Here is a 24,781-nt window from a genome sequence, read left to right as displayed (position 1 = left end):
TTATATTAGCCTGGAGACAAAATGTGACTCTGCACACAATAGAAGTTTATTATTCAGAGTTAATAGGGTTGTTAAGTAGGCTGTGCAAGAGATGAAGGCTTATAGGCTGTATCATCTTTATCAAACAGCGCAGAGAAGAGAGGTAGAATAGACAAGGAGAGAAAGGATGTGATGCAAAGATTTTAGACTGATTTCAAACTTAAACCAGGAAGTCTGTAGAATATTGTGCACTTACAACACTTTACCTATTCATGTTCTTTATTAATTCATGCCCCAATTACTTTTGCATTTAGGTTTTCAGTCCACACTGTCACTGTATAATTTTTCCTATGAATCCTCTCTTTGTATGAGTAAGAAATGAGTGCAAGAGAGAAACAAAAAAAGTGTTCTGCCGTTTAGATAAATCAGTGATTTGATCTGAGATAACCAGGTCAGTCATGCAGACACACGCTTGGTAAAATGCAAATATATTTTTCTGCACTCGGGTTCACCATCTTATCACAAGACAAAGCATGCCAAACAAAGTTAGCTTAACTTTGGTGTGTTTAAGAAATTGTATGTTAGTATATAATCTCTGTGTGTGCATATAATATATATGTGTTTGTGTATGTGCCTGCCTGCGTGCTGTCTCATGTTTCTTTCAGGACTCGATCCAGGCCGTTGCTAGGTGCCGTGACCTCCAAGAGCAACATTCATGTACGCAGAGGGTGAACCCTGCAAGGAGGAGTAAGGCGGTATTTAATTTCTGCGCCCTTCCCCTTCCCCTACCACAAACACACACACACACACACACACACACACACACACACACACACACACACACACACACACACACACACACACACACACACACACACACTGTATACCACAAATTCCCCATGGGCTTGCCCAGTGTGGCAAGGTTTGTTCACTAATGGTTCATCATCGGGAACAACGTCGACTCTAATAATCCCTCCCCCACTTTGACTGTGAGAAGCAGAGCAATCTGTGATTTTAAGAAGTGAGGCTTTTCACCTGGGAATAAAGGCTTTGGTTTGAAACCAGTGCAAACTGACTTAAACACATAAGAAATACATCTCCTCTTACTTCCATTAGGCGCAATGAATTTCTGCCCTCCAGATGTCCCACGTCCACCTGCAGGTTTGAGTGGAGCTGGGCCCAGTACTGAGAGGACAAGCCGTTCTATGCGTTGCTGCCAAAGGTACTTTAATGGAGCTGAGCTCCAAGGAACTGAACTGGAGAGAGGAAGGACACAGTTTGTACGACTAGTAGCTAGACATTTATGTATACACATACACATATAAGCACATATAACCTTTCCTCCTCCTGTCCTGTCCAGTTCAGTTTGGCCAATTTCCCAGTGCCCTCTTGTAGATAAATGTGAAGAGAGTTGTCGCTTTTTGGACACAAACACAGAAACATTGCTGTTTATCCAACCTGACCACCTTCATACTTTGTCATTTGGCGTGACTCTTTTCAACCTCACTCATCATCCTCCCAGCTGCAACTGTCATTTGCTACAGTTAGCAGTTTACATCAAACAAAGCCCAAGGCAGAGCAACAAAAGAGAAAAAGACAGTGGGCAAACAAACTGGGAGGCAGACTAAATAACTGCGGCCTGTCTGCTGTGTGAGTGAAACACAACCCACTTTTGTGTGTGTGTGTGTGTGTGTGTGTGTGTGTGTGTGTGTGTGTGTGTGTGTGTGTGTGTGTGTGTGTGTGTGTGTGTGTGTGTGTGTGTGTGTGTGTGTCACTGGCTGTGCCACTGCATCTGTGTGTGTGTGTGTACTTGTGTTGGCAGCAAACATGAGAAACAAAAGTGTCTCAGCTCCATGCATCTCCACCAGGGCACAGCTGTTGTTGGTATTTGAACTTACAGTAATGCAGGTGTCAGAGCTGCTGTCTTTGTGTGAGCTGTCGTTGTGTGTCTCCCCTGTGAATAAATCAGCTTTGTAAAATGTATATAAGTGTGTTCGTGTTCATTAGGAATAGTCTGCATGTGTGTGTGAGGATGGTTCAGTGACAGCAGTCGGCATCAGGACTTCAGGACATCACTTTAACAGAGTAAAGTGGAATCTGATGAGAGCTCGGTGGAGTAGGATAGATAGATAGATAGATAGATAGATAGATAGATAGATAGATAGATAGATAGATAGATAGATAGATAGATAGATAGATAGATAGATAGATAGATAGATAGATAGATAGATAGATAGCACAGACATACAACGACCAACGACGCCATTGTCAAACATCACTCAGTACATCAGACAACATCAGAGGGAAAAGGTAAAATCAATAATAAATGGTCTGAGTCTGCACCCTCCTTCTACTGACTTTGGTACCAGTTTGGCTTTTGGTGTAATCCTGCCCTGAAATACACGGATCATTAGTTAGATAAGAAAGCTGACACCACTCTCTTATCTGTAAAGCAAAAACAATACCAGCAGCTAGTTAGCTTAGGCTGGCTAGTTTAGCTTAACTTGGCAAAAATGCAATAGTGTTTTATGTCTAAAGGGAAAAATGCATCTGCCAAATGACACAAATGACAATTCACAGTTTTATTGTGGTTATTGGCCAAACAAAGTCTCGATGGGGGCCAGTTACAAGGCAGCAAACTGTCTTCTGTTTTCTTGATTAAACCTTTCACATGATTTTGTTACCTTTGGACAGAGCCAGGCCAGCTGTTTCCCCCTGTCTCCACTCTTTGTGCAAAGCCAAGCTAACTGGCTGCTGGCTCCAGCTACGTACTTACTGTAGCCTACAGACGTTGAGTATCGATTTTCTCTAACTCTTGGCAGGAAAGCCAACGAATGTACTTCCTCAAATGTCAGACTATTCCAAGGTCCTCCCTCCTCCAAAGCCATTGTGACCTAAATATTTACTATCTGTGGCCAAACTGAGCTGGTTTGTGTGTCCATTCTGAAGTGTGACTTGGTTCAACAGGTTGTAGCAGCTGTCTTGGACTCACCAGTTGAGCTAACACTGGGGGAGGTGGGAGGTGGGAGGTGGGATCCCAGTCTGTCCATCCCCTGCTGAGCTGGGATTGGCCCTCGCCAGCAGGGGGTCAAACTGGTGTATGGACACCTGAGAGCATCATGCTGCTTTAATAGCTGTTTATAGCAAACCCCTACCCCCCCACCACCCTCTAACCGCCCCCAAGCATGTATGTAGGAACATTGGGTTCCCATAGATGTCGGCCAGAAACAAACACCTGTCCCCGAGACTAACCGGAGAACAATCTTGCTGAATTCTCCAGTTTCTGACACACGTTTTCAAAGCAGCCACCGTCAGCATAACTTGGGTCTGTTTTGTGTCTAACATATCTGATACACATAAATAAAGCCGGCGCTCATCACGCACAACTTCTCAGATTTTCTCATCCATCTTCATGACAAATTGTGCTCAGCCGTGATAACAGATCAGCAAAACTATCTCTTGGAAACATCTGGGTCTTGAGTCATGACTTGACCCCTGTTTGTGAGTAGGCGTGTGTTTGTGTGTCTGTGGTTGTGGTTTTGATGGTGCATGTACTTGTGAGAACGTGCATGTGTCTTCTGTGTGTGTTGCCTCTACCCTCAGCATACACACATCCTATGCAGTGTACAGTGGTACCCCTATGGAAAATGCACACAATGTTAATGGGGGCAGACCAAAGTACAATCTGATACAAAAAAAAAAAACATCCCTGTGAGAAATGCGGCCATCAGGGGTTTGTTTGTTTGTGCATACGTGTATGGAGGGGGGTGACTTTTAAGACCTTTATGACATGTTTGTCTTTTAGTAAAATTAAAAAAAAGGTCTCACAGCTTTCTGTTGCTTAAAAATGATCTGACATATTGACCTGTCAGACTCATTTTATTAATGCAAACATCACCTTGCTCATTCACTCATAATTTATGTCAAAGTTTAATATATTTTGGCAGCATGAAAGACCATTTAAGAACAGCAGAATGAAGTTAAGTGATGAATAGACTGTGGGAGAGACATGGACAGCAGCTTATCAGTCAAATCTGCAAGCTGCCATTATGTGCAACGAATAGGGATCCAAGTCTGAGCTTTATCTGACATCTAGTGGTCAACTGAGGTTTTACGCTCTGAAACTGTGTGACCTTACAAAGTTAGTTCATAATACACAATTAAATTAGGGGGGGGGGGATCACACTGTATAAAACAGATTATGTACATTACATACATGTATTTACATGCATGAATGTCATAGAGCTGAACTAATCCACTTTCACAAGCTTTGTAATGTGTTAACTTTCAACTGTCAGTGAGGGATTAGTGAATAGCTCAATGTTAGATCTTATTCATTATCATAAATGAATATGATATACAATTGAAAAATAATAATAAATAATAATAATCACCTCAAGTAAGAACACAGTCAATCAAAGTGACATGCCTGGCTAAAGACAAAGGCTAAGCTAACAGCACATTATAAGTTATGATGATAGCTTGCAGCAAATAATGTGAATTGTCATTATATAGTAGTCCAGCCTGGTTCTGCTTCATTGTAAACAATATTTTATTTTCATTTATCTTATTTACTATTCTCTGTTTTATGAAAGGTCACTTTATTGATCATGAAATGTGATAATTTTCAACCGACTGACATTTTCAGCATTTTTCCAAAAATACCACAACTTTGTGACTGAGTTGCAGGGACTCTGTGTTAGGATTGGTAATACATTCTGTGTCTGATTGCTCCTGCTTATCAGTTTATCAGTTTTCAGCCTTTGTTGTCTTATCCAGATGAATAATTTTAAACCAATTGGGTCGTATTAGGTCTTCTTTGCACTGGTCTCTATGGTAACCATGATGTCAAATGTAAAAGGTCATTAGGGAAACAGATGGGCAGATCCCATCTTACCACAACCCTCAAATCTATAAGCTAGGTGCAGATGTGTGGGAGGGAGGATGCTCATGCTTTTGTGTTTGTGTCTGTGCACTGTTCGTGTTAAAACATGTTCACTCTGACTGTCATTTCTGATTCGACAGAAACTGTATGATTAAAATCCTGCAAAAGCTGAACACACCATAGCAGGACTGTAAGGAAATTACACACCTATTAGTGCCGCTGCATCTTGTTTGAAGCCTCATCTTGAAACTAATGAGTGTATCAGTGAAATAATAGAGGTTATGGATGAGAAATTCTCTCCAAAGCTCTTGCAGAATTATAGATTTCCACTGAGATCATGATAATTTACTTCAGCAAATCATTTTGTACCTGTAAAATAAATACTTCTGCAGTGTCTGGGCCTCATCTGCAACTAATTCCCCCTGCTGATTTGATGGCCTAGTTTAATCTCCCATGCCATTTTCTTCTATTTGCCATTGTCTTCTCTCTGCAGATATAATTCTATACTCTTACGGTATTTCAGGGTGGGCAGGAAACTAGAGCCGGGGAGCTTACAAACTGACAATCTGATTTGATTGAAAACACAGTAAATCCCACGCTGGCCCAGCCATTCAATCTCACATCATCGTTGACTCATTGACGTCCCATAAACCCACTTCTTAATCCCAAAGCTTTTTTTTTTTTATTATTATGCTGTGGTCAGTGTGCCACACATTGCCACAAATCCCCCACTGCCTTAGATTCACCCCGCCCCCCACCGCTCCTGTGTGTGTATACGTGTGTGTGTGTGTGTGTGTGTGTGTGTGTGTGTGTGTAGTGATGAGACTGCACAGCTGGCATCATCAGCTTGTAACCTGTTCTGCTTTGGGAACATTTGGGAGTGCACTGGCATAAAGTGGATACCTGGGCAAGGTCAGAGAGGCAGCCAGCAGAACAGTACACCCTGCAGGGCTGCAGCTCTGGTTCTCTGTGGTTCTGCTGCTGATACGGGATAATAAGGACATCCTTTTATACATTTTCTTGGAGGGAGGGGGTTAAGTTTAGATCTGCTTTTCTGGAGAGAGAAAGAACTGCTCAACAGTGCTCTCATTGACGCAGTGCAATTTTGGTCAGCCATGGAAACTGTTTCAAAGGAGGACAGGAAATGTCAGAGAAGAAAAGAAGAGGACGTCATTTGACAAAACAGACAGATGGAACTTTGTTTTTTTGGTCAGGAATTTGAAAACAACCTCGTTTGTTTCATAATCTTGTAAAAAGAAAAGAAAAAGACACGACCAATCTGCAACGGGACGTGAAAAGTTTCCAACCCCATCATCCCCCTCCTCGTTCTCCTTTGCGTCCAAAAACAACCTGCTTCTTGCGGGAAGGGACGCAACAACAACAACAACAACAACCAAAAATCCCACTTTTCCTCTGAGGCACTCGGCCAGGGACGCACATCCACATACAACGCTGGATGATATAATGCAGGGGGAGCCAAACCATGCCATGACAGACATGTAAATAAAAACTGGTTAAAAGAACATAGCCGAAGGAACTGCGCGCTCTCGGCATTCGATGCGCGCCCCCGCCCCGGTGGAGGCTGCCCGACATCCCGGGAAGAGGAGTTGGAGCTGCGCGAGTTAAAGTTGGGCTAAAGGGGGGTTGAGAGGATGCTGCAGAACAATCAACGATCATACTGACATAGCCTATGTGGAGAAACGCGTCCTAAGTGAAGGATGACTTGCAAAGTACTGAGCATATGCCTCTTGTTTTTGGGTTTTCAACATTGCTCATCACGTAAGTCCTGTGAAACAGCAATATTGTTCCTCTGTTATCGGTTGCTAGTATATCAGTCAAATATGTCCAGGTGTATATAGGCTATATACATGCATTATCTGCAGGTTAGTCAGCGCGTGGTTGTGTGTGTGCTTTAGGGTTAAAACAAAAAAAGTTGCAGGATAACATTTGATGCAGGTGAATAAGTGGAAAATATCACCGGAGGGCAAAATGTATCCTGAGGTGTTGAAGGGCAACGCACGCTGCGATAAAAACCAGACATAGTCTTCAAACACTGATCATGACATTTCACTGCTTGTTTTTTTTTATTTAATTTTTTTTTGGCTGATGCGGTTTCAGTAAAAACGTTGTTATATGGGCTCACGCGCCAAAGCAAGAGAGAGAAAAAAAAGTGCAGAGGCAGAGCCGCGCCGGTCCTGCAGCAGAAGGTGCGCACGGTGTTCCCCATCACACTGGAGTGTCTGCATTGCAGTGCTTTCTCAGAGCCAGCGTGCAAGTTTGTGCACCGTGTGGGTTCAACTCTCCACTTGTCCGCAGAGCACGATCCCGCCCGCGTGTCTGCCCTATTGTTTCTGAATAGAATCATCAGTATGTCGCATTGATGCTGGTTGCTGTTGTTGGTGCTGAAAATAATCAAGTTGAGGGAGCAGGGTATCGGCGTCCTGACCGGGACCAGCCCACTGCAGTAGTTTTTTTTTTTTTTGTTTTTTTTTTTTGGGGGGGGGGGGTGGCTGTGTGCACATCACCTGTTCATATACAGAGTCACGCATCCTGCGTGGATTCACCTGGCAGGGAAATCATTTCCCACTGATCAATGAAGCAGTCATGTGGTGCAGCATATGCTTGGACAGAGGTGGGGCTGTGTTGGGGGCTAAAATTGGTGAGGGGGCGTTTGTTCGTTTATCAAGCCTGTTATGTATGCACACTAACGAGCCTTTCAGGTGATGTCAGAGTGAGGAGGCTCTGCTGACTGTTTATTAACCCCATACACTGCATTGAATGACTCACTAGTTTTTACATCACTGGGAGATTAGAGATTAGGGATGGGAGCTCATGTGACTTCTGGATGTTTTGAAATGTCAAATTCTGGATGATGGAGTAGAAGTGAATGCTATAGCCAGTATGCTGATTGAAGGAAAGCTAAACCAGGTGTATAGTCTGTGTATTGGGTGTTTATAGAAGTGGATCCACTTCAGATAGGTGTTCTCCACCTTTCTGAACTGTGCCAGTGAAGCTACAGGAGGATTACCTTCCTCTCCAGGCACTGCATTATACTGTAATATACATCTATTTTGTACTGATGATCATCCTGGTGCCACTGCTATTACTCGAATGTCCGTCACATCTGGTGCTGAGACGTGAATCATACCATCTTGCTGTAATAGAAAATTGAAAAATGAATGGAAATGGAGGCTGCACTTGAGTGGAAGTTTCATAACCTTATTGAATCACTGCATGCATGCTATCCAGTAAGTTGAGGCCTGTGGGACTGGACTGGCCCATACTTTACAGTATCTCAGGCCAGTGCAACGCTGCGTCTGCTGTGTTCATGTGCACAGTGCCGAATTAAAATGGAGCCTCAGATCCCAGAGCAGTGTGACCCATGCGGTCGGGTGGGGCTGAGCCTTGTTCTTCAGTGTGTATGTGCATGTGTGTGTGTGTGATTTTGTACTAGCATACTCAAGTTTATGCTTTGTGCATTCTGTCATGGTTAGCAGTTTGATCAGCAGGGGACTGACTACTTGGTTCATGTGAGGGAAGCTATAATAGCTTGTGAAGGAAGCATGTGTTGCTCTATGCTGAGACAGAAGCAAATGTAAACCTGAATTTGACTCTATCGTGCTGCACAGTTTGGGTTTTTATCCCTGGCTGTAGTCAGACACCACCCACTGTGATGCCTGCCTGGGAATTAATAATTTAGTGAAATCCATCTAATAGAAAAATGCTATATTTCTTTTTTTCACTTCCTTCCTCTTATGTTGCAGCATTTCTTTGATAGGGTAGTCGTGTTTCTTTGATATAATGTCGGTGGACATCTGCATTCAGTTCACATTTGCACAAATGCAGGGCTGCTGTCTGAATCCTCAGCTGCTGCACGTCAAGAGCAAGACGGTGACAGCCGGAGGAGGTGCCTCTGCATACTGTATGTAACCTGCAGTGATGATTGTGTCAGCCCAGACAGACCGGCCTACACTTACAGTAGACTGATGATTCAGCAGGAGTGATGATATAGCGCTACGCAGCCACACGGTTCCCCACAGCTTCTTAATGATGAATGGAGAAAGAGATTTCACTGTGTGGGTGACGAGAAGGCAGGGAGAGGGAGGGAGGGGAGGCACGCAGGATCACAGGGAGAGAGAGGGGGCGAAAACCTACTGTAGTGACAGGATGTTCTGCAAAGGATTCAGGTGAACCTCAGTTACTGCAACATGACAACGCCTACTTTTTGAAAGAGAGAGAGAGAGAGAGGCTGGCAGAGGAAGAAGAAGAAATGATGATGATGAGAGGGGGCATGAGGTAATGGAATGCTGTGAGTGCACAAGAGAGCAGTTGATTACTGGATGGAGATAAAGAGGGAGAGGGGAGGAGGGTGAGGGGGGGGGGGTTCAGAGTGAGGGGAGAGGAGGCGAGTCGTGAAGAGGCTGGGGTGTGGATGGATTGTGTGACAGTCTTGCCATGAAGTGGAGGTGTGGAGCTGCTGAGTGTCCTGGGTTAACCTGCTGCAGTCTGGGATGGAGCAGCTGCTCTTCACATTTAAAGTCAACCTCCACTCCCTTTAACTACTAATTGAGGGGCATTAAAACAAATCGATACATTTTAAGCCATTAGCGGGCAAATGAGCTTCGGTTGTGTAACTGCAGCACAAAAAGCCTCCAAATATTTTTGTTTGAAACAGCTCGTTTTTAAGCAGTGGATCACTTAAAGTGTTCTCCACAGCACAGTGATGCAGCATGCAGGGAGCTGTTATCGATTCCTCCGTAAGCATTTCTGTATCGTGTGGGTGGTGAGGAGGCTTCTCGTGCAGGCAGACAGGAGCTGAAAGTCAAGGTCACATTTCCCTTGTTCAGCACGTTTCTTCCACATGAGTGGACGGTGTGTCCTCTCAGGACCGGTGACAGGACTCACGCTCCTGTGACTCGATTTCGTTCTTCAGATGATGGCGTATTCATGCTGCATATTATGTCTCACATGACATTTGAAGCAGTGTCAGGCAGCAGATGAAAGCATTCTACGTATTTCTTTGCTGTAACAATCTGCTCTCATCACTCAGACTTCTTTCCCTCTTCAAAGGTGTTAAGATTTTGAGGCTGTGCTGTACCCGTCCTTTCTCTCACTCCACCTGCAGCCTGCATACAAATTGTGCTCAAGCCTCCTGCTTTCAGCCACAGCTCACTGCCTCTTTCTGTTGTGCTCCAAAACCTCTGAGACTGTAAAAACATGAGTTACAGTAAACAACTCCATATGTTCAGAGAGGATTACACTGTGGTGGATTGCAATACATTTTCCTCATAGCTCTACTTGAGTTGGTCTTGTATCTCCCTGAACTTCTCATTCAAGTTAAACCCAAATCCATCTATATTTTCTTGCAGACTATCTATATGAAGTATCTTGGGGGTATTAAAGAGCATACTTCAGCACTTAAATGAGACAATGTTTCACTTGCAGCTCGGGGTGAGGGCATCATGCATTTATCCCCAGCACTGACACAAGCAAGATTAGGTAGAATTATGGTCACTTCTAATAGCCGTGGGTCGGATAGCAAGCCTCAGCAGATGGGTGATGGGCCTATCGGTCTCGTAACCACATGCACAACAACACAGCCGCAGCCTCAGTGTGACTGTGTCCTCCCTGTCCAGGATACTGCATGTATAAACACACAGGTATACAGACAGTGGCAGGCGAATACACAAATTCACACAGCCACAATGACATCCACATGACGCTGCAACATCTTTTTCTGTCTGGCCGACACGCACACGAGATCCATCTTTTAACTCTTTTGAAATATGAAAGAGGTGGTTGTGTAACTGCATGACGTTCACAATAGTTAATCTCAGCTATGGTTTCATAATTTACTCCCAGTCCCACACAGACTGTGAAGAAATGAGGATGCTAAGATGACACATGCTCTGAGTAGGTGTCAGGACACTTAGTTACATCCTGATCCACCTGGTTAAAAGGAGGCTATTTAGTGGCTATGCATTAATGAGGGTTGTACATCTTTGACCTCCCCATCTGAACATTTTTAATGACCAAAAAAACTAAATGTGTTTGTGCTGTGCTTTGAATTATTAATTGGACTGATCCGGCTAAATTTGATGTTTGTGTCCAATGGAGAATGCGTTCACCTCTAATTAAACTCCAAACGGTGTTTTCTTATCAGGCTGTGCAGCAGTGCTTGTCTTTGTTGCCCTAGAATTGCATAATTTTGAAAACCAGTTGCAAATGCAGCATTGTGAGGAGGTCTATTGAATATCTTCTGACCTTGGTTTCTTCCTTGTTGTCACTGCAGGAGAATGTGTTGATCCGCTGGTCTCTGGGCTCTATGCCTCCTCCTTTCTGGCTTCCTCCAGATATAACTTTCTGTACTCCGCCAATTTTGCCAAATTGTACGGTAAGTCTTCAATTTTTTACACTGTTCACCTTAGACACCTTTCTTGCTGCAGATATTTGAACTTATTATACCTGAAAAGGCACAAGTGTAATTAATAACATACAACATAATGGCTCCTGTTGGAGCATGAATAATGCCAACCCTGACACTACTGTCATTAGTTTTACAATATTAAACTTGCAGTATCTGCGTGTCTGTGTCACTTGGGGCTACATTAGCTGAACTGCTGGCAGTTGAGTTGCATTGTGGGTATAGTAAATACCAGCATTTGACAAACGAGAACAATACATGGATTTAAAAAAGATAACATATTTGTTGTGCTGTATCCATTTTGATATGTTTCTGGTTTTCAACTGTCCATTATGAATCTGACAGTGTAGAAGTGCAACACTAAAAATTATTCAAAAACGTATCAAAGCACTATAAATATAGACCTGCTTTAATCTTAGCACATAAATAAGGACCTCAGATTACATAATCAGGAAACCAAGGGGACAATTATAGTAACTCTGGCTAAATTTGGCTGCAAACTTGAGGAAAAAAAAAAGATTTAGGCTCATAGTGTAAGGAACTGGTGATATATACTGCTGCTGTATACTAAATGCTTGTCAACAAAGTCGCTAAACCCCCCCCCCCAATCTGTATCAAGTTAAAAATGGCTGACATAAGTTACAAGGTCACTTGATATCTTAATTGGATGGGTTATGATTTCTGTCCACCCCCAGGCAGCAGTGGCTGGTCCCCATCTCCGAGGGACAGACAGCCATGGCTGCAAGTCGACCTGGGCAGGAAGTACCGACTGGTGGCCATCGCCACCCAGGGGACATTCAACTCATATGACTGGGTCAGCAAGTACTCCCTGCTATATGGAGACCGACCAGATTCCTGGACGCCGTACATCATGCGTGGAGGAAACTCTGTAGGTGCCACTGAGCCATAATGATTTTAGTAAGGGTGTGGGATCAGGGCCATGACGGGGGATGAGAGTGAAGGATTATCTAGTCAAATCTTCACAATTGTTTCTGCATTCAGTGGGTGCTCCATTATAGCCATTGTCCCTGGCGCCGAAACACAAGACAGCAGAGCATATTATCTCTCTGAACACTGACAGAGCTAATCTCATCATCAGTTCATCTCCAGTCCCTTAATAAGGTGTTAACGCCACTGCAGTGACTCAATAACTCTCTCGTCTCTTTCCCTGGCTCATCTGTTTGCAGACAATGCCTGGAAACTGGAATTATTATCAGGTGAAGAGGAATGTCTTCCATTACGCCTTTACTGCTAAACACATTCGCCTGCTGCCTCTGGCGTGGAACACGGAGAACGGAGGGAAGATCGGTGTGAGGCTGGAGCTGTTTGGCTGTCCTTATGGTAAAAATGACTGATGGATGCTACACAGGGATTTGCATGCCTCTGATAAAGATCTGGGGAGATTTTGCAGTCCCGGTGCTTAGTCATATTTGTCAATATTCCACTACACTCAAGCGCCAAATATCACACAACATCTTCCCAGTTAAGACACGACTAAGCTCACCTGATTCTTACTGAAGAACATCCTACACCAGCTAAATACCAACACCCACGAGGTGCTGCAGAAAATCACCAGATAATCCCAATAAATGCCACACAGATTTGCATATAACCTTGGATGCAGACTGCTCAGTAAACCGTGGGCAGTATTTTAAATCAGAAGATATATTCAAAATGTTACATATCTAGATATTCTGCTCTTCGTTTCAGATTCTTATGTGCTACAGTACAACGGAGACGACTCTGTGATCTACATGTACCCAGACAAGAGGTCCCGCACACTGCACGACCACATCGCCATAAACTTCAAGACTCTGGAGCAGGACGGCCTGCTGCTGCACAGCGAGGGGATTCAAGGAGACGTCCTCACCCTGGAGCTGAAGAAGGGCCGTCTCTACCTGCACATCAGCCTCGGTACACCAGGACTCGTAAATGAATTTTCTTTTAGAGTATTTGGGCACACATTTGTTTTGCCCGGGCAGTGGAGAAGATGACAGGAAATGAAAGAGAGAGGGATGCAACAACAATATTGGTCCATGTGACAGTGATATCCATCTCAATAAGAAGCAAGCTTCTCTCAATCGTGAAATCAATATCGCTGGTTAGGTTGTTGGCCAGAGCCCTGAAGTTACTTCCAGCATTTTCTCTCATATAGAGCTGCTCTGTGGGTTTTCTGCCATTTGTTTCCTATAGGAAGCAGTGTGGTGCACAACGTGAACGGTCGGATTACGCTGAGCGCTGGCAGCCTTCTGGATAACTTGCACTGGCACTACGTCACCATCAAGCGCTATGGGCGGCAGGTGAACTTCACAGTGGACAGCCACACAGTGACAGGCATCTGCAAAGGAGAGTTCACATACCTGGATCTGGATACGCAGGTAACTCCGCATCTGGGTTTTATTATCCTCCTTTAATTATATTAATATTAGGAATATGTATACTACTGTAGGTCAATGAGGCTAACTGATTGTCTTTATACCTCTTAGTTGTATGTAGGAGGAGTGATAGAAGCAAACCTGCCTCACCTGCCCACTGTGCCAAATTTCCGGGGCTGCCTGGAGAATGTCTTCATCAATGGAGTCAATATCATCGACAAAGCCAAGAGAGAAGAGTCAGATATCCGCATACCACGAAAGGTAGGACTTAATACAGACCATTATTCCACATTCGAGTCATAATACAATAGCTTCCTATGATCTAATGATGTTTTCACCAAAATCAATGAGATATTTTTCTGTTTTTTTCTTCTCGCCCTCAGAAAAAGATGCACTACGCTTGCCGTGACATTCTCCTCAAACCGATGACCTTTGCCGGACCCAACAATTATCTGCAGGTGCCGGGCTTCTTCAGGAGGCCTCGCATGTTTGTCAAGTTTAAGTTCCGCTCCTGGGACTACACCGGGCTGCTAATGTTCACACGCTTTGCCGATGACCTCGGTGCCCTCGAGCTGGGTCTGAGTGAGGGACAGATCAATGTCACTATATTTCAGCCCGGGAAGAAGAAACTCCAGTTTGCTGCAGGTGATAAGATCTTTGCCTCAGATGCCTTTGTCTAACAGATAGAGGTAGATAAGGTCATGCTATTTATGTTTGGTTTTGTAAAAGCTAAAAAAAAGACAGACTCCTCTCTCGAGGACCTGCCATGCCTAATCTAGATCGATGAGCTGTGACAGGGCAGTCTCTGTTTGAAGGCAGGGACTGGTGAGCTGTCAATTTTAGATGAAGGCTGTGCACATGATCTCATGACATGACAGACATTTCTCCAATCTCTAGGATACAGGCTGAACGATGGTTACTGGCATTCAGTGGACCTGGCCGCCAGAGACAACCTGCTGACCCTCACCATTGATGAGGAGGAGGGCTCTCCACTCAAGATCACCAACCCCTTCACTATTCGGACGGGGGACCGCTACTTTTTTGGAGGTGTGGTGGTTGATGACTTAAACAACAACTGACAACAACAACAAAAATCAAAATGTGCTAATTCTAATCCATTTTTTTTCTTGCACTCAGGTTGTCCAAAAACCAATAACACCATACGGAAATGTGAAACCAAGCTGAACCGCTTCCATGGTTGCATGCAGCATATCTTCATAGACAATGAGCAGCTTGATATTGACATTATTCTGCAACGACAATGGGGGCGCTATGCAGAGCTGTTGTTAGGAACCTGTGGCATTACTGACAGGTAGGAAACATCACTAAGCATCTAAGCTACTTTATAATAGTGTTTTGTCTGTTTTTAAATTATTTTTTGCAAAGGGTACAGAATCCAATTCAGATTCTGATCCTCATCTACTCTACAGAATATATAATTTAATTTTATTAAAGGTAGAAAACCTGCCTAAGAAGACTAAACTAGAATAACTATGCTAGAACTATACTGTATGTTACCACAATCAAACACACTCCATTGACGACATGAGTCAAGATGTTTGTGAAGAATTTGGCCCTGAGACTCATAAACCTTGAATGACTGTATTTTACAAATGGTTTTAGAGAAAAGCAAGAGTGTGGAAATTAAAGAAGGACAGTTACAAAAGCTATTCTTTCACATTTTTAACATTAAAATACTCACTTCAACCATCTGTTGTATTTGCAGATGTACTCCAAACCCGTGTGAACATGAAGGCAGATGCATCCAGTCCTGGGACGATTTTATTTGTCTCTGCGAGAACACCGGCTATAAAGGAGAAGTGTGTCACATGTGTAAGTGCTGGTTTTCTCATAAGCATTTCTTCAGAGTTAATCACATCTGTCCCATTGCTGTATTTCTCCCTAATAATAACAAATCTCACCTCTCTCCTCAAACAGCCGTTTATAAAGAGTCATGCGAGGCCTACAGGCTCAGTGGCAAGTACTGGTCTGGAAACTACACCATCGATCCTGATCTCAGTGGGCCGCTGAAACCATTTGAGGTGTACTGCAAAATGAAGTGTAAGTAAAAGCTGTCAATCCGAAAAACACAGCTTCATCAGCAAAGTGTTAAGTATTTACTAGATCCTCTGTGAGTTGTTAATGAAAAGATGAAAAAGCAAGACATCAGGTTATCTTGTTCCTATAATGAGAAATGTGTTATGAAATTTCAAGGGAAATTAAAAGGGTTCATTAAACAAGATCGTTCCAGCTGTTTCTATGTGTGTGTGCGTGTGTGTGTACTAGAAAGTTGTGCATCCTCTGAACTAGCACTCTGTCTTTCTGACAGTCTTATCAGACATTAAATTGCTTTTCATATTTTTAATTTTTCTTACATTATCATCCTGTCCACCCTATGCCCTATATCTGTCACACCTCTCTGCAGCCTATAAAGCTTGGACGGTGATTCTGAATGACAGAGTGGATGGTACTAAGGTGACTGGGAGTTCAATAGACCGGCCATATATCGGAGATGTCAACTACTGGAATGCTACCTGGGATGAAGTCACCGCTCTGGCCAACATCTCCATGTACTGTGAGCAGTGGATCGACTACTCCTGCTACAAGTCCCGTCTTCTAAACACCCCCAGTAAGTGGGATTAATCATGTCATTTAATATTTTACTCGTGCGCTAATGGACAACAAGGGAGATAGAAAACATCAAGGAGACTCTTAACACACCTTTTCCATTCCAAATAGATGGAAGACCGTTTGGTTACTGGATTGGCCGCAACAATGTGAGTCATTATTACTGGGGTGGGACCTACAGAGAGGTCCAGATGTGTGGTTGTGCCATCAACCAAACCTGCACCGACTCCAGGTTTCTGTGCCACTGTGATGCAGACTACAGACAATGGTGAGAGAACGACTCATTAAGCCGCTTTAGCTTGTATCTGTGATGCCCGATCTTTAACATCCACCACTGTGTGGCTTTTCCAGGTACTCAGATAAGGGCTACTTGGACTTTAGAGATCATCTCCCTGTAAGAAAAATTGTGGTCGGGGATACCAACAGGACCGGCTCAGAAGCACAGTTCACTGTCGGGCCTCTCCGCTGCCATGGCGACAGTAAGCTTAAACTCAAAGTGGTTGTGCTTGGTTGGTGTTGTACGAGGGGTCGTCGGTTGCTGTTTTTTCTCTACATGAATTCCAATGTTTTTCCACAGGAAACATCTGGAACACCATAGCCTTCACCAAGCCAGCCAACATAACCTTCCCCACCTTCAAGCCGGGATCCAGTGCTGACATCTCCTTCCACTTCAAAACCTATCGTGGCAACTGTATCTTCATGGAGAACTCTGACGAACATCTTCGAAACTTTATACGGATAGAGCTCAATTGTGAGTTGACCACACTGTTATGAGGGAGATATTCACCTCATGCAACTGACTGATTTGTCTAGTAATTATTATGTAATTCTTATATGTAACTATTATTTCTAATTATATCCTGTTTCTCTTTCTAGCCACCCATGAACTCGTGTTTGTATTTATGGTGGGTGATGGCATCCTCAACGCGACCCTGAACTCTCCTGTGCCTCTCAATGACAATGAGTGGCACTTTGTTCAAGCTGAGATCAATGTGAAACTAGCCAGAATCAAAGTTGATTATCAACCTTGGGCTGTGAAACGGTTCCCAGGTCAGACGTTTGTCACCATGAAGTTTAGTCATCCTTTTGTCGTAGGTAAGTTACCTATGCTGCATTTGGAAACTTAAAACTGTCAAATATCTTCTCCAAGTCATTGGTCTTCTAAACTTTGAAGACTTACCACCACTGATAAACTTTTCCTTTGTATCAGGGGCAGGCAATCGAACGCACAGACCGTTCTTGGGTTGTTTACGAGGGTTACGGCTGAACGGCGTTCCTATTGATTTAGAGAGCAAAGTAGATGAAGAAAAGGGTATACGGAGGAATTGCACAGGACAGTGTCTCAATGCGTCCATACCGTGCCGAAACAGCGGCCAGTGTATTGAAGGTTACGCTTCCTACACCTGTGACTGCAACAACACAGCCTATGATGGTTTCTACTGCCATAAAGGTGAGTTTGGACACGTCTTTCTAGACAACACCTGAACTTACTAACTGCTGTCATGAGCAGATATGGTTTTCTAGGTATCTAACTCTACAATAATCTCTTCTAAGACATCGGAGCCTACTTTGAGATCGGCTCGTGGTTGAAGTATAACATCCGAAAGAAACCCATATCAGACGAGGCAGCATGGGCCAACTGGATAGACCCGCACTACGACAATTTCAGCCTGGGCTACAACGACACAGCAGATGATATAGAGTTCAGCTTCAGCACCGTTCACACACCAGCTGTGTTGCTGTACATCAGCTCCTTTGTCCAGGACTACATCGCCATCATCCTAAAGACCGACGGTAGGAGAAGCTCAGAGACAGTATAATCTTAAGAACTGACCCGGTCATTGAGGTTTTCACAAAAAACACTATTTATGCATCTTGTCTTGTCTCTCCTCACAGGTAGTGTAGATCTGAGGTATAAACTGGGGCTCATAACACATAAGTACCAGCTGACTCACAGAAACCTGGCAGATGGATACCCCCACTACGTCAATATCACCAGACACAACAGAACCATCAAAACACAGGTTTGCACCCTCACTGCTGTTGCTGTGTAAACTCCAATCTGATGTGGTTTATTTGGTTTATAACGAACCTATTAAACATTTTCTTTAAATTTGTTTTCTTGCCGAGAAAGAGGTTAAACTTGACTGTGTTTTTGTAATTGCTCACATAAAAAATACACCTATGCACGTAGGTCTGGTTAGGTGGTGTTATATATGATGTTACCTTGCCCCACACACAGGTGGATTACATGGAGCCCATAGTGGAAAAGATAACATTAGTGGAGGACGCCAGGTTTGACTCTCCAAAGTCCATGTTCCTTGGCAGAGTGATGGGTAAAAACCTACATTTACCACTTGTTGATGTTCATCTTGCTGCCAGACTAGTATTCAGTATTATCTTATCCTATGTCTCCTTGTTGTGGCTGCTTCTTCAGAGGTTGGTGACATTGACTATGAGATCCAGAGACATAATGCACCAGGCTTCATAGGCTGCATATCCGGGGTGAGATACAACGTCTACGCTCCTTTAAAGGCCTTCTTCCGTCCGAATGAAACGGACCCTCCGGTACAGACACAAGGCTATGTCTCGGAGTCCATCTGTGGTGCCTTCCCTCCTGTCCTGGGTTATGTACCATGGGAGGCAGACCCCTGGTTTACCAGCATAGGTGAGCTGATATTACTGTGTATTCATACGAAAGGATTAGTGTTAACTGTTCATCCACTTAACTGTGTATCTCCCTTTTACAGAGTACATTTATATCCATGACGACCTAGGCCTGTTTTGGATAACAGGTAAGATTTTTTTTCTCCCTGTACTCTGACACACACTCTCTTTAATCGGGCATTGCCCTGAATAGACAAATGCTGTGTATCTGCCTTGTTTCGGAATTGCTGCATTCAAAAGTATGAACATTAATATGACATTTAGCAATTTATCCAGTTTATTTGAAGCACTGCTCCTCTCTGTCGTTTTACTCACTACCCTCTTGCCTGTCCCAGATGAGACAAATCAGTTTGAAGTTCTCCTTTTTCCCCTAAAATCCTCTAATCCTAAATTAGAGCGGGGATGTCAGATTCCAACGTGGGCTTTTGAGTGTTTATTCAAGCGTCTGGCTGCAGGCTCAAATCTATTACATGGCACAAAACCAAAAAAAAAAAAAAATCTCAAATAAACAGTATTTCTGACCTCATTTGTTTTTGCAAGAAATATATGAGCTCAACAGCTTGCAAAGAAAAGAAAGAGATTACGACCTGAGGTGAGATCGGAGGAAATTTAAATAAATCAATTTAAAATAAATATAAATTAAAGCCTAAGCTTTGTCTGTACATTTCTGGAAAACATCAATATTTAATATATTTCCTCTTCTGTTGAATCCCTATGATAATATCACACTTTATTACAAGAGGACATGTTGAGTGCCGAGACCAGAGGAACTGTCTGCAGTGCGGTATTACAGATGACGTGGTAAATTAGAGCCGTTCCTCCTGATGAGCAGCTGAGGCCGGAGTCTCAGGATTAAAGTGCAGCACAGAGCGGTCTCTGCTCCATCCCTGTCTGAGACCTTTACCGGATCAGCTAAATTTAGTCTGCATACTGTAGGCCCAGCTCCCTGTTCATCATTGATACATGTTTCAGCTTAATAGATCACTCAGTTTCAGAGCTATTATGCTAATGCAGGACATCAGTGTGTCATTAGAGATTAGCGCACCATTCAGGCATCCCAGCAACGGTCCCTGCTGGTAATCAGACATCATTTCTGTCTGGTATACTGCTCAAAAGAAATTGCACATTTGATTTAAATGTAGCTGATAAAATGAGTGCTGTGTTGCTAGTGAGCAAATTCTGTCAGTGGCAATCAATATATGTTTATTTGTCCTTTTACAGAATCATTTTAAAAACCATTTTAGGTGCAGTACTGCTTTTCTAGAAAAAGAAATACTGTACCTCATGATAATATTTCATCAGCTGCTTCAACAGAATCGATCCAAGCTCCATACCCATTTATTGGGGGGTGGAGGCCTATGCCAGTAAACGTTGGCAGAAAGTGCTAAGAAACACCGAGGCCATTTTGCTGGTCCATTACACACTGAACACCCTGAATGACAAACAAACACACACCTCTAGGCAATTCAGTGTCTCCAGTTTGCCTGACCTGTATTCATTTGGACTGTGGGAGGATGGCCCAAGCAAATGCAGGGGGGGAAAACATTTAAAGCTGTGCCCAGAAAGGATGAAAATTGTGGTCTGAGCCTTGAGCTCCAAAGCAGCAGCTTGAACTACAGAGCCATTATGTTGCAAGACAGAACAATTCTGGTACTAAGGCTCAGAGGCAGGTGGTTGTTGAGAGAAGCAATCACATTACAAATCTGCGACTCATTTTGGATGCTGGTTTGACCTTTGGCAAGAACATTATTGCAAGGGTGGCTGTTTACCATCTGAGAAACAGTTCCAGCATCAAGGGTTTCCTGTCTTCGTCAGATGCTAAAAACTTATGTTCATAACGCTACTTAATTCAGATCAAAGTTATCCTTTGTATTTTAAGCTCTTAATGACCTTGCTCCACGGTGTACATTATATATCATATTACTCTCCATTACTCTCCATTTCCAAAGCTAAATCTGGTCAGATTACATTCAGTATTTCATGGATAAAAACCATAGAAAAGTGGCCGTGCTAATGTGAGATTACACCCAGATAGAGATTCTATCCTATCATGGTGTTTTAAAATGCTTATATCTGTGTTTTCTACCTCTATTTGACGCTCAATAAGCAGAGATAGGCAGTAACAATGAGGAGAGAGAGAAAGCGGGAGAGAGAGTGAAGCATATTAAACTTTAACTTGAACAAAATGGATATAAAAAAAATTGGGCTGGGCAGCATGAGCAATGACGCTGTGGAGCTGAGCAGACAAACAAAAGACACGGTCACAGGACCGGGAGAGAAGAACCAGAGCTGGCTTATCTGTGTCAAGTGAATTTTGGGATGTTTATTGCAACAACAAACACAAAGCACCAGGGATGCTGCAGACATTTGAGTCACAGACACAGCAGACATCTGATGTGTGCAGTTCTGACCTTTTTTAGTATCTATCTGGATCTTACAGGAAAGTGTATATGGGGTTATAATATTGTCATAATAGACAATGTGACACCTAAATTCACCCACACCTCTGATATTGTGCAGTAATGCATCGCTATAAAATCAGTCATATAGAAGCTGCTGCTCATCACTATCTCTGTCCTCCCTCATTGTGCTGCAGATTAAGTCTGACTGTGCTATTTTTATCTTTCAGTCATTGTCATCCTGGCACTGCTGCTGCTCTTCGGAGGCCTGTACAGCATCTACGTCTATGCGTACCAGCAGAAGGGCAGCTACAACACCAACGAACCCAAGAACCTGGAGTCTCCCAGCAGCGCGAGGCCACTGACCGAGACCCTGAGGAGAGAAAAAAAGAACCTCCCGGAAATTGAAGAGGAGTTCAGGAGTGACTAGCATCACAGGACCTATGGGACAGAGGGCAGGGTGGGGGTGGGGGGGTTTGACTTAGATCGGGTTGGGCAGAGGGAAATAGCACTAACAACAACCACAGATACCTATATTGAGTTACTAATTGATTTCTTTCTTTCTTTCTTTTTTCTTTTTTTTTTTACATTTCGTTTTATGTTCCTTTCCCCGGTTGAGTGGGATCTGATGCCTGGTGCTCTACATAGTACGTATTTTGGTAAGTTCTAGTTTTGCTGGGTTCAAAGTTCAAATCAAGCCCCATGTTGCGTGAGTAGCCAACAAGTCTCACACTGTATTGCAGGGTGAAAAACTGAAGTGCCTCATTTGAGCAAGCTTGATCTGAAATAACCACAATAGCATATTCAAATAATAAGGTTTAGATCAGACACTGTGGGGGGGAGAAGGTATTTTAAGAGATGTTTAATTACAGTTTGAACATCAGTTTAAAGTACTCACACTTTTATTGATTGATTTCTTTTCTGAGCCATTTTTGAGCCGGATAAAGCTACTAGTATCCTACTGTATAGATTTAATACCATCTAAAATAATATACCTTTTGATGACAATCTCTCATGGAGCCATTTTCAACACCATAAACTCAAGATCCCTCTCTGGGTTTGAGCAGTGAGCACATCTAAAAGCTGGTCCGGAAAACCAGTTCAACCAAAAAAAAAACAAAAAAAAATCCAACAAATCAAATCAAATTGGTGTTTGTGAATAAAAACAACCAACCAGAGAGAGAGAACAAGCATGGAGCTTTGAGATGTTTAAGCTTTGAGATGATGCATTTAAAGACTGTAAAAGGTATATACGCTTCTATTTGTTGTATTGCCGCCTATAACAGTGCATTACCTATACAGAATGGCACGTGTAAGTGGTTCAGACTCACCATAGTGTCAGTAGATAGCAGCTTTTGCCGATCACAGTGTGCTCACATTCTCAGGTAAGGCTTCAGAAGTTGAGAGAGTGTGATGACTGAAAGACGCCGTACCTCCAGGTGTGAGAGCTAACAGTCTGGTGTTGGTGTCCTGCAGAATATAAAAACAAAAGTCAGTGTGGTGAAACTCGCCAGGGACAGGGTGACCTAAATATCCACGTCCCCATCCCCTTCTGTCTTACTTCTGGTTGCTAAGGTTATGGTCAAGCTGCCAGTAGCTGGGTGCTGCAGAGCACAGACATCTCTCCAATGAATAATACCACAAAAGAGCCAGTCTTCTCACAACGACATCATCTACAGTAATAAAATATATATAGCTTTCAGGAAACTGTTGCTCCTTATTTCCCTGTGGAGAAGCATTCATATCAACACACACAATAACATACAGTATGTACAGAGGACCACAAGAGTGTAAATGCTAACCTTTTACGTAAAAACTCACTAACTCACACTGCTCGAGTATTTTTGCTTTAGGACGGTAGCAGATCGCGCTGTCATCACCACTGTTGCTTGTTTAGCTGCTTCCAGTGGAAAAGTTCAAAATCCTTCCTATAGTCCGATGAAATTTCCTTCTCTGGCAAGATGAAATTTCATTTGATGTGTGGTGCAACCAAAGCTTAGGGCTTCCATTTCTCACTGCAGCTGTCCTCCACTAAAGCACCATTGTGTATGTGAAAAAAAATGATGAGGGTAAAAAGAAAAAGTAATACATTTGCCTCATATTAGCTATGCATATGTAGAGCATGAGTGCACTTTGCAGTAACATGCAATAATATGAGCTTCTCTCAGCTTCCAATGATGTTAATGTCTCAGTTTAATTTGCAGATGCATAATAGCAAATAGGATGTAATGAGTGTATACGTGAATATATGAAAAATGTATTAAGCGACACTTTCTTTTTCTTTTTCTAATGGTTTGTACAAGTTCAACGCAGATGAATGGAGTGCTTTGAATGTAATTCCTTTGACTCTGTAATGTACGAGCAGACGCTCCAGTGGAGACATGTTTTCACTGAGGGGCTGCTTCAGCAGTGAAAGTAAAATTATTCACGGTAGCTTTTTAAGAACGCTCAGGATAAAGAAAGTACAGCACTTGTTCTCTGTAGCACTAATACACCTCCGAAACTCAACGCTGTTGGTTTCCCTCTGTTACGGGTGGACAGGACTGTGCCGAAATGTACAGAGACAGAATGTACAGAAGATATATAAAAAAACATTGCATTACTGTAAAGACACGACTTGCTAATAATGTATGAAAATGTATAGATTTGGCCAAAGCTGCCACTTACAGGCTCTATTTTTGAGAATGTGCTGTGAGGAGATGAATGAAAAATGAAAAGTGACAAACAGAATGAAAACTGATTGATACAGAGAAAAAAAAGTTTATGTTTTTGTTGTTAAATGGACAATCGCCACTCAAAAGTTCATACTAGGTGCAAGCCAACACTCTTGGCTCCAATACGCTTTGTTGCCTATTAGGGAAGAGTCGACTTATGTATTATATAAATGTATACACCTTACTGTACTCATTGGTAAATGGATTATAAACACTCAGCCTAGCAGTGTCATTTCATTACAAACTCACTAGTTATTTCATGCGTGGTCCCTGGAGCGTGTATGTATGTGTGTGTGTGTGTGTGTGTGACTGGACATCTAAGTGTTTTGTGTATTGTGCCCACAGAGATACAACTAACTAATATTACATAATTACAAAAAAATAAATAAAAAAAGAAAACGTGCACTGATGCCAACTAACCAGCTCACTTATTGTAGTGCACCAATGGTAGTTAATGAGCCAGAAGGCCTGGGTGACGCTCAGTGAGGCTCCTCCGTGGTGTTTGTATGTGTCATTACAAACACACTGGACCTGTGCTGAATTGATCTCGCTTCCCTAATAATGGAGGCGAAGGTGTGTGGGTATAAGGGGATTGATTATAAATGACCAGTAGAGGGAGCAGACCAGCAGGATGTTGTTAGCTCAGACTGGGTATCTGCTGATTCCACACAATGTGAAACTTAGTGAGTATTGTTTAAATTTTAAGATTA

The 24,781-nt window shown here is 43.0% G+C and overlaps 1 protein-coding gene across 2 annotated transcripts; it reads left to right on the top strand.

The window, feature by feature from the left end:
• Nucleotides 1–6,260: 6,260 nt before the first annotated feature.
• cntnap1 (contactin associated protein 1) lies at nucleotides 6,261–24,519 on the top strand. 2 transcript variants are annotated; one of them, XM_085783893.1, is made up of 24 exons: nucleotides 6,261–6,643; nucleotides 11,157–11,258; nucleotides 11,984–12,177; nucleotides 12,476–12,629; nucleotides 12,999–13,202; nucleotides 13,482–13,666; nucleotides 13,775–13,924; nucleotides 14,047–14,308; nucleotides 14,561–14,710; nucleotides 14,801–14,975; nucleotides 15,390–15,496; nucleotides 15,602–15,724; nucleotides 16,089–16,292; nucleotides 16,403–16,559; nucleotides 16,643–16,770; nucleotides 16,869–17,042; nucleotides 17,168–17,386; nucleotides 17,502–17,741; nucleotides 17,846–18,085; nucleotides 18,188–18,315; nucleotides 18,534–18,627; nucleotides 18,729–18,959; nucleotides 19,042–19,086; nucleotides 21,588–24,519. In XM_085783893.1, the coding sequence occupies exons 1-24, from the start codon at nucleotides 6,583–6,585 to the stop codon at nucleotides 21,785–21,787; spliced, it is 3,927 nt and encodes a 1,308-aa protein (XP_085640019.1). In that variant the 5' UTR covers nucleotides 6,261–6,582; the 3' UTR covers nucleotides 21,788–24,519. The 2 variants fall into 2 exon arrangements, with proteins under 2 accessions (XP_085640019.1, XP_085640020.1); XM_085783894.1 differs by having other exon boundaries at nucleotides 6,396–6,643; nucleotides 11,157–11,262; nucleotides 11,988–12,177.
• The last annotated feature ends 262 nt before the right edge of the window (nucleotides 24,520–24,781 follow it).

This window comes from Trachurus japonicus, chromosome 8 (assembly GCF_045865225.1).
Source record: "Trachurus japonicus isolate A0001 chromosome 8, Traja_1.0".
NCBI lineage: Eukaryota > Metazoa > Chordata > Actinopteri > Carangiformes > Carangidae > Trachurus > Trachurus japonicus.
This window is presented reverse-complemented; position numbering and strand designations above follow the sequence as displayed.